Consider the following 15,209-nt stretch of genomic DNA (forward strand, 5'->3'; position numbering starts at 1 on the left):
TGCTTCATGTGTGGAAAGAAATGGGTTTCCATAGCTATTTCAAGAGCAAAAAAGTAAGCCTTTTTCACGAAGTGTCATGAATCACACCACCTTCAGTGAGAAAACCTCTCCACGAGAGTCGCTCGCCCACTGGAAGTGCACCTTCTGAGACAGTGTTAGAGGAGTTCGGGTCCTCAGCACGACCCTGGGGGAGGGCAGGGGCTTCTGTTCCACCCTCGCCTGGCAGCGCAGCATTGGCCAGGCAGGGCATTCGAGCAGACAGCTGGCAAGATGAGCCAGGCCGGAGCCGCAAGCACCGGCTCGATGCTGCTCAGGGTCGAACTCCTTGGGGGGCTGCTGCACGTTCCCTGGTTGGGGAGGGCCCCTTCCCGGCTCATTCCGAGCCGTAGGGTGAAAGTTTTGTGGGAGCCCAGGTCCTTGCCTCCAGCGTCAGGAACCCCTCGGCCTGTTCTTCCCACGGGTGCTGTGCGCAGGCACAGATCCGCAGGGAGGGGCAGTCCTGTCCCATCGGCAGTTCGTCCACAGCTTCGTGCCCGTGTGGCCAGCTTCCGGGCAGTGCCCATCCGGTGTTTCAGAGAAAGTGAGCCCCCTGGTCATTTGGGGCCACAGACAGGCCTGTGTGGAGGAAAAGGGGCACAGACGGCCTGCAGGGCCCCCCGCCTACAAGGTCTCGTCTCCTTTTTACGTGTTCCAGCAAGGAAAGCGTCCAACTCCGGCACGTTGTTCATTCAAACACGAGATGAGTCCCGTGGCTTTTCCCTGATGGGGAAGCTCGGCCCTGGAAGTGGAACAGGCTCCCTTGGGCGCTCTTTCTGGTGCAGAACAGCAAGCGCTGTGCTGCCTGCCCACCCGCCCACCACGTGCTGAGCAGCAGACGCTCTGCCCACGCCCCACGGCTGCGCCGCCACGTTCGGGCACTGCGAGGGCGCTTTAGGGCCCCTCAGGCACCCTGGGGGAGAAATCGTTCCTTTTAACGTGGAACACTGCCAGCTTGCCGCTGAGTTCCCGCGCAGGCTGACAACAGCGGCGCCACCGCGGGCAGCTCTCCGCGGCCGTGTGGGAAAGTCGGGAGGCGGTGCTGTGGGCTGGCGGCCTGTAGTGCACTGACGGGCTGTTTTTGCTCTTCTTCTCTCCACCGGCCCCCGCAGTGCCTCTTCTCCACCACCGCCTTCGGGCAGGGAGTGTTTCTCATCACGTTCCTGGAAGGGCAGGAGGCAGGTGAGAAGGCACACTTCTCGGGAGTGACTCTCGGTGGTTCGGGTGTTTGGGAATGTGCTGCCCTGTGGTGAGCCGGACAGTGGGAAGTCTTTCTCACAAAGCAAAGCGTTTGGATCCAGACCTGGCGTTGGGCCTGGCTGACGGGCTGCCACCTGCGTCGGTTGCCCTGGTTTTAGGCACAGTCAGGAATAGCCATGTGCCTGTGGGTCAGCCCACCAGGTAATCCTTGTGACACCCCAGTGCCCGAGGTGACTTAGTGACCCCTCCACACTCTTCCCAGAACGGGCGTGCATGCGTGTCCTGTGTGTGGGGCATTACTCACAGGAACCCGTCTCCTGAACCTCAGCTCACTTTCCCAGCTTCTCTTTCTGATTCTCTCTTTCATGTGTCAGCCGCTCACGTGCTTCCGGTCGGCCCTCATCTTTGCCCCGGACTTTCCGGGTCCTTCCAGATGCAGACACAGGTCTGACCAGTGCAGAGAGAGGATGACCATCTCCTTTACTTGATGTGCACTTTACCCCTATTAACTCAGCCTAAAACGATACTTAAAAACTTGATTGGCAGCACTTTTCACTTCTATTGAGATTTTGACAACTAACTTCTTAAGACAGGACAGAAGTATTTCTTACGTGTTGATGTGGTTTTTGTGGTGCGTTTTGTGACAACTCACAGGTAAAATACATGCAGTAAATGCACCCCCCACTCTCCACTCCAGCTATTCGGAAACTGGCCAGTGAACTTGGCCCTGGCTGTGGGGTTCTCAGATGTTTCCGCAAAACACAGCAGACTGCTCTGAGTTCCAAGTGCGGCACTGTGCCGAGAGTGAGAGAGAGAGAGAGACGCTGACACTGTGCTGCCCTCCCGTGTGCCTGGGGCTCCTCTCCACCCAGGTGGGTCAGGAGGGCAGAGGAGATCCTGGGCCACTGTGCATCCTCTGAATGTTCAGAGTCAGTTCCCACGAGCGCACAGTGTTAAAGCATTGACTTCTGGAGTTCCAGGCTGGTACCACCAGACAGGTGAGGGAGTGGACTATTTGCCTCAATTATGTTTCAGTCCAGCAATAAGTTGCAAATGTAAGAAATAATGATTCTTTTCCATTCCAAGTTTTCTATGTCCTGTTTATGTATTTTCTAAGAGTGGAGAAAATAATATAATTTAGAGTTTGGATTCACAAGGAGCCTTATTATTATTTTTTTATAACATGCTTATTGTCTCTAAACTAAGTAAAGCAAACTTTAAACATTTTAAACATTAGATACTACAATGTTGATGGTCACTCCCCCCGTGTCATCGAATCAAGTGTGAGACTAACGAGTGGGTGCCCCTTTGTGGAACTTGACCCGTGGCCTCGGCCTGACTTTTGTTCTTACAGCCATCAGCTGCCGTCGACTGTGAGCCCCACTGGAGGCCACAGGACTGACCAGCCCACTCGTCCCACTCACTCTGACTCTGCCCCCTCCCTCCTTCCAGGGGTCCAGTGGGGCAACGTGGACCAGTCCCTGGAGCCAGTGGGCATGACGTTCGGTGGGGTGTGCTGGGTGATTCTGCTCGACTCGGGCCTCTACCTTCTCTGTGGATGGTACCTGAGCAACCTGATTCCTGGTAAGAGTCCCACACTTTGTGGGGGCGGGAGAGTGAGCTGAAAAGCCTGGGTGCAAACGCTTGTGCTGTCGCCTCACATTGAGGTACCAGTGGGAGCGAGAGAGGCACAGACAGAGGAGTTAATTAACGATGGTGCTTGACAGTCATTGGCTGTAACGGCAGTGAGTGGTGGCTGCCGCTGAGCTGGCGCCGTGCTGCGAGCTGGCCAGGGTGAGCACAGTGAAGGTCTTGTGTGGTGACAGATGGGTCAGTAGGATGTTCAGTGACCAACCCACTGTGAATGATCATTTCCCCATGGTACGGTGTGCATTTTAAATCAGTGAGAAGGAGCACATTATTCCATCAACCTCTTAGGGAGAGAAAATTAGACTTATTCATACATTCATCAGAAATAAACATCACAACAAATAATGAGTAAACGGGGCAAGAGTAATTTTTAAAGACAGGGAATGCCTTCCTCAACACCAAAGACATGAGTAACACAGGTCGGCAGTATTTTCCATTGTAAGAGTTTAAGTCACACTCAGAAAACTAAATAAAATGATAAAGTTCGCCAATCTAATTATTAAAATACATCTCTTAATAGTTAAAAATTTGTAAAACATTTTTATGGGTTTATGCAACATTTTTTTCTGTTTTTCATTTTCTGCTTTAATCATGTGCTTCTTCTATAACTTAATTAAGTTGTAAGAACTGACTATATATTTTTTATTTTTGTTTTTTAAAATGCTAACCAACTTCACCAAAGAGAAGACACCTGTTTGGGGTACACACAGCTACATAGCGGGGGAGATGTGTTGGGGAGCAGACTGGCCTGATGTTGGCTGAAAGAATCTAATCCGGGTAGTTCTGCTTCAGCCCAGATGTGAGAGACCTGGGCTCCATCCTGTGTCCTCCTGGGGGGACAGAAGGAGTGGCAGGGAAGTCACTGCGGCCGGGCCCAGAGCCGCAGAGCGATGGAGGCGGAGTCTTTGCTATAAAGGGGGCCGGGCGCCTGCAGGAGGTGGACAAGGGGCCAGCTCACTGCAGGCAGAGAGCACCGAGAGGGCGTGTGTCTGCCCCTCCCCCATCTCATCTTCGGTCCATGTGTTCCCTCCCGAAAGTGTCCCTCTGGCTGCCCCCTCTGGCATGACCAGACAGCCAGTGTGCAGGCAGCCAGGTCTCCGTGCACCTTCGACTCTTTCTGCTCCCAGCAGCTCTGGGGACTGCAGTTCGTCATCAGGCCAACGTTGCAGCACGTTTTCCAAAAGCTTGCATGGGGTGGGGGAGGCAGGTGTGACCACAGGCTTGCTTGAAGGCGCTCTGGAGGGTGGGACCACACGCCGCTGCGTTGGGCTGCGAGGGGGGCCGTGTGAGAGAAGGTCCCCCCAGAGAGGCTCCTGGGACTCGGGAGGAACTGCAGGCAGAGCCGTTTGTCTGTGTCCACGCAGCGCAGTGTCTGTGCTCTGAGGTGGGCCTGGATGTCCTGCCCGTGTCCCCACAGTGCTGTCCCTCTGTGTTCGTGTCCTCACCTCTCCTTACGAGGACATGCCCTGTGGAATCAGCACCCACCCTGGTGGCATCGTTCAACCTGAACTGTCCCTTGGAAGACTCTTCCTCCAAACACATACCCTGGGGGCTTGGGCTTCAGCCTGTGTGTTGGGGGCCCAGGCTGAGCTGTCACAGGGTGAGTGTTGCGCCGGATGCCAGCACGGTGCCTGCCTGCATCGCAGAATCACTGTGGTCATTTGGAACCTTTGACTGGAGCGTGCGAAAGGCTGTCTTTATTCTCTGCTCAAGGGCCGGAGCCCTAAACTCATCATCACGTGGGGCCTGATGTCTTCAGTCACCTGCAGCTGGAGGCCACCCTCACACGTAAGCCCCAGAGGGCACCAAAGGATGTGGAGACGCGGTCACCGGGAAGCCCACCCCCACCTTGACAGGTGGGCAGGGCTGAGCCGGAGGCCGAGCTGAAGAGGCTGACATGTGTTGGATGGATGGGTTGGCGCCTCAAGCTCTGCTCTGTGGGTGTGCAGTCGCTTAAGTCCTTCCTGCCCTCGGCCCGCACCCGGTGGGTGGTCCGTGCGAACGTCGAAGGCAGACCGGGACGGGCAGCTGAGCGATGGGCAGGGGTGGGGCCGGGGGCTGCGCTCTGGGGAGTGCCTGGTGCCTGCCCGGGCTGCTCTCGGTGCTGACCGACCCTGCCCGTCTCCTGAGCGCCTGCTTGGAGGCCTCTCAGGGAAGTGCAGTGGGGGCCCCAGGTTGTGTGGTGTGCGTGGAGCCTGCTACCATGGAAGAACACTTTGTGTCAATTAGTTGGGTTGTTCTGTCATAGGAGCTTCTGCTGTGTGGAAAAGTAGCTCAGGTGGTCAGAGTGTCATCACGTACACTCAAAGGGTGTGGGTTCGATTCCTGCCCAGGGCAGGTGCCTAGCTTTTGGGTTTGACCCCTGGTTGGGCTGCATATGGGAGGCAACCCATCAAGGCTCCTCTTGCGCATCAATTTTCTCTCCCTTCCTCTCTCTCGAAAAGCAATGAAAAAATGTCCTCGGACGAGGATACGAAGAAAAAAGAGAAGAGAAGAGAACAGAAGAGAAGAGAAGAAGCTGGCCTGAGTTGGCCGGTGTCCTGTTTTTCAGGAACCTTCGGTGTCAGGAAGCCATGGTACTTCCCCTTCACTGTGTCGCACTGGAGGAGCGTGTGTGGCGCGGTGGTCCAGGCGCGGCGTGGTCTGTGTTCCAGCTGGCGCCTCCCCCGTGAGGACCCCGATCCTGCAGGTTGGTGAGGAGCCACACACGGGACACCTGTCTTCCCTCTGCTGGGCTCTGCCCTGGCTTTCCTTCCGGCCGAGCCTTTGTGACTGTGCATGTCTCTGGCCCCCCACAGGCCACCGTGGGCTTGGGAGCAGGGTTATGGGTGAGGCCAAGTGGTGAGAGCCCCTGGTGGTCCTCACGGCATGGCCCCGGACCCTAGCACGACACCCCACACTGGGCACAGCCCGGTGCACAGGCCATGTACGTGGGTGGGTGGGTGCTGGCTCACACCTAGAGCCTCCAAGGCGGAGGGCTGTCCTGGGAGGAAGGGTGTGTTGAGCTGCAAGGCCAGGAGAGGGCCAGGTGCTGGGGCTCCAGCCCGATCCTCAGCAGCAGGGCTGGGTGGAGACAACAGACGGCGTGGTCCTGTCCTGGGGCTGATGGGCACTGTAACACAGTGAGCTCGGCGAGACAGGGGCAGGTTGTGCGTGGACTCAGGGCAGGAGGGGGTGAAGCAGGGAAGGTTCTGGGACAGGCGGCCTGTCCGCAGGGAAGGGGGTCTGCCACTTCTGGACTGGTCATGATGATGTTGGAAAGGCCATGCGCAGGCAGGGTTCAGTGGCATCTGGTGGCTGGTAGTTTTCTTTGAGAGCCTGGACACAGACGCCTGGGTAGAGGTGGAGCTCTCAGCTGCTGTCAGAGGGCGAGGCAGCTGCTGTGGTGTGGCCATGGCCACTGACCCACTGGCTCCTGTGTGTGCCACCTCAGGGTCACCGCCCAGGGTAGGACACCTTGGAGTTTTCTCTGGTCACTGTCAGTCTGACCACGCTTCTGTCCCGAGTGAGCCCCTGTGAACAGTGGGAGCAAAGTTGGGCAGCTGGCAGGTGCAGCATACCGGATGGCCTGAGTGAGGCCCTGTTCCTGCCAGCGGGGAGCAGCTCCCAGGGGACAGGGCAGGGGCGGGGCCCTGTGCATCGCAGGCACCGCCCTCCCTGGACGACCCCCCCCCCCCCCCCGCCCATCCTAGGACAACTCTGGGCCCCGTGAGTGCGTCCTCTCTGGTGCATTTGCGTCTCCCTCCAGGCTCACCCCCTCCACCTGGGAAGGAGACGCGGGAGGAAGGCGCCCTGGGCGTCACCCTGGTGTCGGTGACCAAGGAGTACCAGCCCCACCAGGCGGCCGTGCAAGACCTGACCCTCACCTTCCACAGAGAGCAGATCACCGCCCTGCTGGGGACCAACAGTGCTGGGAAGACCACTGTGCTGTGCGTCTCCTTCCGCCTCCATAAAATATGGGGCTTCGTCCTCAGATGGCAGTTTGCCTGGGAGACGGGAGGCTGGATTCCTTTCTGCCCCGAGTGCCGGCAGTTCAGAGGCAGGAGGGAACCCCGGGCCCTCCGGCCACGCCACCTGGGCTTCAGGGGTCATCACCTGCCGGTCTGGAGCGGACGTGGTGGGGGAAGGGCGGTGGTGGGGAGGGAGTCAGATGGATTTCAAAAACCTTTAAAATTCCTTTATTCCCTACAAATAACTCACCCGTTACCTTAACCATTGGGAGTCCTGTGACCTTTTCTATTTTCCCCCCAAGTTTAATTTTATTCACATTTCTACGGGAAGATGAAATTCAGAATGACGTTTGTACTTTTTTAAACACTGACTAGGTTTTTTTTCACATTCTGATTTTGTGTGGTTGCCTGTTTTGTAAGGTTTGAGTTTTTGGTTCGGAACCCAAAGGCTCCAAGCTCAGTGAGGGAGTCAAGTCCCACAAGGCCAGGGAAGTACGGGGTGGGGGCTTCCCCAGCTGTCCGCCGACGTGGGCCTGTGAGGCTGGCCCTTCAGTGGCGATGGGACTTCTCTTTTGAAGCACTCACCGCCTTTGTTCTTTAGCGGTGCCAAAACAGCCTTCCTTAAAAAAGCGAAAACAGCTCTCCCTTCCATATTAAGAAGGGTGGAAAGTGGCATACACGCAGCTTCAGCAGTGTCGCAGCGAAGACAAAGGGAGAGAGAAACATGGCTGTTCCCCTCACGTCGGGTCTGGGTGGTGCCGCTTCTCTGGTTGCTTCCGTCATCTGTGAGCACGGCACTGGGTGCTATGGTGCAGCTGCGCAGCTCTGCCGTCCTCGTGTGTCCCAGGTGTGGGGACGCGTCCTGAGCCCGCGTGGCCGAGGTTGAACCAATGCCGCTGGGATCCTGCCCGCCCCCCACCCCGCCTGGGTGGAAGGCAGGACGCTGCATGGCCTCGCTGTCCCTGCTGACCCACTGTCTCCGCAGGTCCATGCTGACGGGACTGCAGGCTCCCACTTCTGGAACCATCCTTGTCGACGGCAGGGACCTGCGGACAGGCTTGTCTGAGGTCAGAAAGGAGCTAGGGGTGTGTCCTCAGAGGGACGTCCTGCTCGACCGTCTCACCGTCCGGGAGCACCTGCTGCTCTTCGCTGCTGTCAAGTCGCCGCAGTGGACTGTGGCGGAGAGGCGGCGGCACGTTGACACGTGAGTGGTGGTCCCCTCCCTCGGTGCCCCCGTCCTTCCTGTGTGGATGAATGGACATGTCTCAGGGCCTTTCTTGTGGGAAGAATAATGAGGACACAGATCTCTGCTGCGGACTTCTGACACCGCCTCTCACATTGGGGTCACCGGACAGGCCCCTTGGCGGGCTTGGACCTCGATTTGTCCTTGAGGTGGAGGCAGATGTGCTCTGGTGGGCAGAAGGTGGAGGCTGTTGGCAGAAGTGTGCGCCAGGAATTCGAGTGCAGTTGGGAGCCCGCATGAGACATGTGGCAGGGGCAGGGGCTGGGGCTGGGTGTGAGGAGCCGAGGGGTGGGGATGCTGTCCCCACCAGGATGCGTACCTGTGGTCAGAGCAGAGACCGCTCCCAGAGTGGCTGCAGACCTGGCCCCTGAGAGCAAGGGGCAGGGGGTAAGGCACAGACAAGGCCGGATCACTGCTGGCAGGAGCGGGCCGTGCTGACTAGCCAGTGTCCAGGCTGAGGATGTCCCGAAGGACCAAACACCCCTGCGGGGGAGTAACATGCAGGGGGAGGAGCAGGCGTGATATGGGGGAGAGGCGGAGCTGACCACGGCAGCCGCCTGCCAGACAGGGCGGGCCAGAGAGGGGCAGCTAGAGTCCCCGTCTCACTGGGGACAGGAATGAGCCTGGAGTGGGAGGACCAGGGAGAAACCTAGGTCGCCGGTCAGAAAGCGAAGTGGCGTTTCTGGGAGATGAGCAGGGAGGATGGGCCGGGGGGCGGACAGTGGGAGGGTGGGAGGCTGGGTCCTGTGCCTGCACTGCTCTCTGTGCGTGGCTCTGTGCCCCGAGGCAGTGCGTATCCTTGGCCTGGTCCTGGGACGTGGCAGCTTGGGGCGCAGCCAGGCTGCCCCTTGGGAGGAGGAGCGGTGTGGACCAGCGAGTGGCACACACCTGAGGGAGGGGACGTGGAGGCGCAGGCTCTCTCGCTCCCCACTTTGTGTCTCCTGGACCCTGTTCATGAGCTTTGTTGTCCAGACGGGCCTTCCCAGTGCCCGGATGCGGTGGAAGCCTGTGGGTGGTGGGTGCTTCATCCTCAGTTGGGGGGGTGGCCTGGAGCCTGGGGCCTGTGCCACCAGCCCCATGGCGAGGACAGGGACTGAGCCTTCAAGGTGTCACACTTCATGTGTCATGGTCATATTCCTGGATGCGCATCGAAGCGTCCCAAATGGTGCTGCACCACCTGGCCCTGCCCTCCACACAGCTACTCTGTCCCCTCTGCTTTGCATTCCCACCACCATCTGTCACCTCCTTACACAGAGTTGCCCCATGTCCCCCCAGACCCCAGAGCCCCCACCACCTCATCCCCTTCTGCGCCCGTGACCGGGCAGATGCTGACTGCTTGGTGGCCGCAGTGAGAAGCGGCACCTAACACCGGCTGGGGACAACCTGTTCAACAGATACAGTCGCAGTCCCCATTCAATCAAAACCATGTGCACTCTGGGTGGTAGCAAGGTTCATGTGACTGGGTGCAAAGTCAGGTCCCTGGCAATGCTACATTGCTTCAGGGTCCCATCTGGGTGCAGGCAACCTTCATAGTTAGCAGTTCACTGCCTGTTGCCTAGCAACGGAGCCAGCTCACACCACAGTGGTGGGAGGGAGCTGCCGTCTAAGATGGTGTGCCCAGTTCGGGGAGGGAGGGGCACACGTCTGGTGTGGAGCCCATGCCCCTTGTCGGGCCCCAGCACCACCTTTGTCTTCTTTACTGTGCAGCTGTGTTGCAATGTCAGTTCAGGGAGATGGGCTCCCAGGGGAGTCTTCACGGTGAGCCTCTGCCGAGAGCCAGGCTGGCACTGGCCTTGCATGGGCCAGGAGAGGATGAGAGCAGTCTGCATAGGCCCGACCAGGCCTGCAGAGAGACGAGGCCAGTGGGAGGTGATGTGGCAAAGCCAGAACCAGGGTTCTGGCGGCTGCTTGGTTTGGTGGCGAGGAGCTGTTGCCGGGTGCTGTGCAGGGGGACAGGAGCAGAGGGCACCAGACTGAGCCCTGGTCACTCCTCCTGCAGAGGATGCAGTGCTGAGCAGACCAGGCCAGCGGGTGAGGCGGAGAGGGCAGCGGGAAGGTGGGAGCCGCGGCCGTGGAGGAGGAAGCCGGGGAAGCAGATGCTGTGGAGGGTCACTCGGGAGCGCTGAGCAGTGACGGGAGCTCCGGGGTCTCGGTGACCATGGTTGGGGTGCTCACTATGGCACTTGGGGATGAAGGCCCTTGGGGCTGGTCCCAAGGCACCTGGGAGGAGGAGGTGTGGAAACGCTTCCTCCCGGGAGTTTGGCTTCAGAGGAGCAAAGGAACAAGGCACAGTAAAGACGGGCAGAGCGGTTGGGGGGCCTGGGATGAGCGAGGGTCTGCTCTCGTTTCAGAACTCTGCGGGACGTGGGCTTGGCGCAGCACCAGCACCAGCAGGCCCGCGCCCTCTCGGGGGGCATGAAGAGGAAGCTGTCCATCGGTGCCGCTGTCCTCGGCGGGTCGAGGACCGTGATTCTGGACGAGCCCACCAGCGGGGTGGACCCTTGCTCCCGACGCAGCATCTGGGACATCCTCCTCAAGTACCGAGAAGGTGGGGACGGCTCTCCCCCGGTGTCCTGCTGCCAGGGGTGGGTCGGGGAAGCCGAGTGTGAACGGACGAGTAATCTTTCCCAGCAAGGGGGCTTCTCCGGGGGCTGTGGCGGGGTGTGTGTTGGGTGCGGCTTCTGTAATGCGAGGACATGCTGCTCTGGGCCCGTCTCCCCAGGCTGCCAGCAGGGGCAGTGTCCACGCTTGTTGAACGTGACCCAGTTGACAGTGACTATCCGCACTGTCATTCACTGTGGAAGCACAGGCTGTCACAGGGGGTGTTCCAGCTCCACCCTGGAGCAGGCCTTCCTTTCCTCGGGTGGGGAGACGGAGGCGCAGAGGGGGCGCCAGCCACAGGGGTTTCACACTCCAGGGGGTCTGGGGCTGGGGGCTGTCACTGCTCACTGCACGGCCGTGTATTCCCGACAGGCCTCAGGCCGCAGCAGCTGACCACGAGGTGCCCACTGTGGGTCTCATACAGCCTCGCTGGTTTGGAAACAAGTCGGGCCTGGCATGCAGCTCCATACTGCTCCACCAGGGGGCACTGCAGAGCCGTGTAAGGCGGTTTGCTGTTCTCTCCTGCCTTTTGGGTACAAAACCTTCTTCTCACTTGACCGGAAGCTGCGCTGGCTGGGGTGATCAGGGTTTTCAAGAGAGAGGACCAGAAGGCAGCCCCCTGCCGCACTGGTAGCTCACAGAGGACTGAGTCATCAGATTCTTTCCTGGGGGGTGGGGGGAGGCTGCCTGTCTGTCACTTGAAGCTGCACATGAGCCGGGGCAGGAAGGAGAAGGATGACACAAACGGGACAGGAAAGGGCCACTTCTGTCCCTGGATTTTAGGGGGTTGTGGGAGGAGGAGACAGAAGGAGGCCTGTCCAAGCCAGTGGGTGGAGTCTCCTCCTCTCTGGGTGGGGCCTGGGGTGGGCACTCCCACTGGGATGAGTCAGCAGCGCCTACGGCTCCTCGGGCTCCTCGGGGCAGAGCCGCCCCAGAAAGGGGAACCGGGCCCACTGTGATGCTGCTGTGGAGGGACCAGGTGGCCTCCTGCAGCCAGACGGAAGCGCGGGCTGAGACTCTGGCCTCAGCCAGGTGGACGGCAGTGGTGTGGAGGGCACGGGAGCACCCGGCTCTAAAAGTGAGGCCTGGCAGGCAAGCACAGAGAGCACAGGGCGAGGACCAGCCTGCACCAGAGACCCTGACCCCTTTCCCCAACGGGCTGCAGAGCTGTCCGTGCCCAGGATGCAGGAAGGAGGAATCGTGGGCTTCCTGTGCCTTCCTGCATGCAGCCACGGGGCCCACCGGTGTCAGAGGTGACGATGCTGGCTCAGGCTGGGCTGAGTGGTCCCTGGCCACACTGAGCGGGCTGAGAAAGGAGACCACAGTGACAGAGGCAGACGTGGGTTCCGGGGCACCTGAGCCTGCATCCCCATGCAGACTGAACACTGCAGGCCCACTGCACTTGTTTATTTGTGAACTGCCAGACCAAGCCTTGGGGTGGGCGGCACACACGAGTCACAGCACAGTGGTGATGCAGGGAGGAAACCAGACCCGGCAGAAGGCCCGGCAACGGGCAGCTGTGCTCGGGTCCTGTTGTTATGAACGAGCTCTTCCCTGCTGTCCGAGTGGGTTGGTGCTGACGCTGGCTTGGAGGCGCTCTTGGAAATGCCCCAGCACGGCTGAGGTGCAGGGTCACCAGAATAAGCCTGTTAGAGAGGAGGCTCGAGGAGGAAGAATGTTGTCAAGAGTCAGCGTGTGGCGGTCCTGGGAACTGTGCCCTCCCTGCTCTGAGAAACGGAGCCCATGTCCCTGAGGACACAGGTCAGGGCAGGAAACCAGTTCCTCTGGGCTTCCATTCCCCCTGCAGGTGGGGACAGACACCCTGCCCATCCCAGGTGGTTCTGCAAAAGGGCGTGGGCTGTGCGGAGGTGCTGCTGGGAAACCGACCAGAGGGCCACGTGGCACGGGCCCATGCGGGGGTGCAGGGCCGCGAGGCCCCATGGGCACCCGCATCCTCTCACGGTCCCTCACCTCTGGTGGAAGCTGTCCTGGATGAACCCCAAGAGCGTCATCCACGTTCTTCAGGGATAGCTACCCCAGTGGGTGTCTCCTTTCTGGCGACTTGTCATCTGGGCAGGTGTCACCGGAGCATGGGCAGCACTGTCACAGTGCACATGGCCCCGCGTGCTAGAGGGGGCCCGACACTGTGTGAGTCCTGAAGGGCCTGCCCAGGAGAGGCCGGCCGCGGTCTTTGGGACCGTCTGGGGGGTGGATGGTCCCTGGGCCCCACCGCCTGCTCTGGGCCACATACAGGCTTTCTTTTTAGATGCGCCTGGTGTTCCACCTTTCTCACTGTTAAAAAACACAAACTCAAGTGGAGTTATAAATGTGCTCCACCCGTGGAAATTTGTGTTTGAGACGAGATTCCATGTTTGAGGGCCTGGGCTCGCCGTCAGCTGGCCAGTGGGGACCACGGCAGCCCCTGTTGCAAGACTCTGTGCAAACGACCCGAGTTTCATGAAAATACCCTCTAGCGTCCTGGCCTCATCCTTCTGCAGTGGGTCCAAGCCGCCTCCTCCCCAGACAGAGGCAGTGAGATGTGACATGGTGGTGGAAGTCACAGAAGGCCTGCCGGGTGGGCTCTGGTTCCTGTCAGGCCCGGGGAAGCGGCTCCCTGGGACCGCCCCGCCCCGCCAGCCCCGCCCGGCCATCCCCCAGAGCGTGCTCTGTGCCCACGCCTGCTGCCCCTACCACGTGTGACGAGTGGGTCCTGAGGCGGTGTCTCCCGCTGCCACACAGCGCAGTGCTGTCCCATTTTCTTACACAATAGCTGCTCCCAGAGAAGACCCCTCCTCCTGTGACCCTGAGAGTGTTTCCTGAAGGTGGGTGTGGGCACCCGAGTGTCAGGAGACACAGGGCCGCCCCCTGTGGCACCTGCTCCATGGCCTGGGTCCCAGAGAGGGGGTGGAGGACTCAGGATGTGAGCCAGGGCCTCGGTTTCACCCTCTGTGCATGTTGGGGCACCCCCTGGGTTCCGAACCAGGGAGGGCTGGCAGAAGCCACGTCAGCCCCGACGGCAGCTGCAGAGTGGAGCAGCTCAGGGCCCCCGGACTGGGTCTCCGGTCTCTGTGCTCTGAAGTTCATGGTGACGTTTGCGTCGCCTCCTGCGCGCCTGCTGAAGGACAGGTGGACAGTTCCCCAGGACTTCATCATGCTGGTGCTGACGCCCCCTTCTTGGGACACAGGCCGGACGATCGTCTTCACGACCCACCACCTGGACGAGGCGGAAGCGCTCAGTGACTGCGTGGCCCTGCTGCAGCAGGGCCGGCTGCGGGGCTGCGGGCCCCCCCTCTGCCTGGCGCAGGCCTGCAACCCTGGCCTGCGCCTGACGCTCACAAGACAGGTGACCCTGGGGAGGTGCCTTCCTGTCGGGCTGGGGACAGGGGTGCCTGAACTCACACCCACTGCTGATTTTTGCTTTGTTTTGATAGCCTTCCATTCCGGAGGTGGACGACCCAAAGCACACCGCGCAGGCCACGTCCCTGGTGCAGAGCTATGTCCCGCAGGCGCACCTCCGAGACAGCTGTGGGCGCGAGCTGAGCTATGCCATCCCCCAGGATGCCGACCGTGCCAGCCTCAAGGGGCTCTTCCAGGCCCTGGAGCAGAACCAGCGTTGCCTGCACCTCACTGGCTATGGGCTCTCGGACCCCACGCTGGAAGAGGTACCGAGGCTCAGGCAGCTTTGTCACTGGTGCTTTGCCATCGTGTGCTCGGGGATGAGGCATGGGTGAGACGTGGGGAGGGGTGCAGACTCCTTTGTTTGCATTCATCTCTGGCTTCTAACTGGTGTCAGGCCATTCACCAAATAGAATTCACCACACCTGGCAGGCGGCTGAGGTTCCTTAAGGGAAACCAGCAGTTTCGTGTTCAAGAAAGTGGCGTACAATCTGGAATAGCCGGGCGTGCCACTGCTGTTGGCAGCCGGCGTTGGTGGGTTGCCTGTCCTCCCTGGGGCTGGGGATCCCGTGGGACCGGGTCTGAGTCTCCCTTATGTTGCTGCAACCCAGGAGAGCGCTGCGGTTCAGAACAAAGCCCAGTGCTGCAAACCCAGTACAGAGCCTGGGGAGCGCTCGCCCCACTCGCTGTGTTTCCCAGAAAGGGTGCCAGTGCCCAGCCAGGGGTGCTGAGAACCAGCCGTCGTCGGCACCTGGGCCTGTCAGAGGGGCCAGGAGATGGCGAGAGCAGTGCTGCTGCTTCAGCGGCCCAGGTGTCACTGCCCTCGCCGCCACACAGAGGGCGTGGGTCCCCATGGGGCTGGCATGGCAACCCGACCGAGTGCAGACGACAGAGTGGCAGTCACGCCAGGGCAGGCCTACTGGTGCTGCCATGCTGTCCCTTCCCCACCCGCGGTGGGGCATCAGCAGGGAGGCCGCTCTGTACCTTCGACCCTCCGTGTTTCTACCTCATGGGAGTTGCTTCGTCATGGTGTGACTTCTGAAACTTTCTACTACGCACCTGAAATATGTCTTTTTTTGCTTGGTGTTCATTATTGCTATCCAAAATATTTTTATTTATGCTCCCCCCATCCA

General features: G+C 59.9%; 1 protein-coding gene across 2 annotated transcripts in view; it reads left to right on the forward strand.

Moving 5' to 3' along the window:
• The window catches only part of ABCA13 (ATP binding cassette subfamily A member 13), a 114,322-nt gene that overhangs the window by 45,211 nt on the left and 53,902 nt on the right, over positions 1 to 15,209 (forward strand). For both annotated transcript variants that reach the window (XM_053661418.1, XM_053661420.1), the window contains exons 21-28: positions 1,149 to 1,218; positions 2,689 to 2,820; positions 5,438 to 5,575; positions 6,635 to 6,815; positions 7,822 to 8,040; positions 10,431 to 10,627; positions 13,866 to 14,023; positions 14,112 to 14,342. In XM_053661418.1, coding sequence (XP_053517393.1) covers positions 1,149 to 1,218; positions 2,689 to 2,820; positions 5,438 to 5,575; positions 6,635 to 6,815; positions 7,822 to 8,040; positions 10,431 to 10,627; positions 13,866 to 14,023; positions 14,112 to 14,342 — 1,326 coding nt within the window. The remainder of the gene's footprint in view (positions 1 to 1,148; positions 1,219 to 2,688; positions 2,821 to 5,437; positions 5,576 to 6,634; positions 6,816 to 7,821; positions 8,041 to 10,430; positions 10,628 to 13,865; positions 14,024 to 14,111; positions 14,343 to 15,209) is intronic.

The sequence above is a fragment of the Artibeus jamaicensis genome, unplaced genomic scaffold (assembly GCF_021234435.1).
Source record: "Artibeus jamaicensis isolate MK-2021 breed Jamaican fruit bat unplaced genomic scaffold, CSHL_Jam_final contig_1016, whole genome shotgun sequence".
NCBI classification, from domain to species: Eukaryota; Metazoa; Chordata; class Mammalia; order Chiroptera; family Phyllostomidae; genus Artibeus; species Artibeus jamaicensis.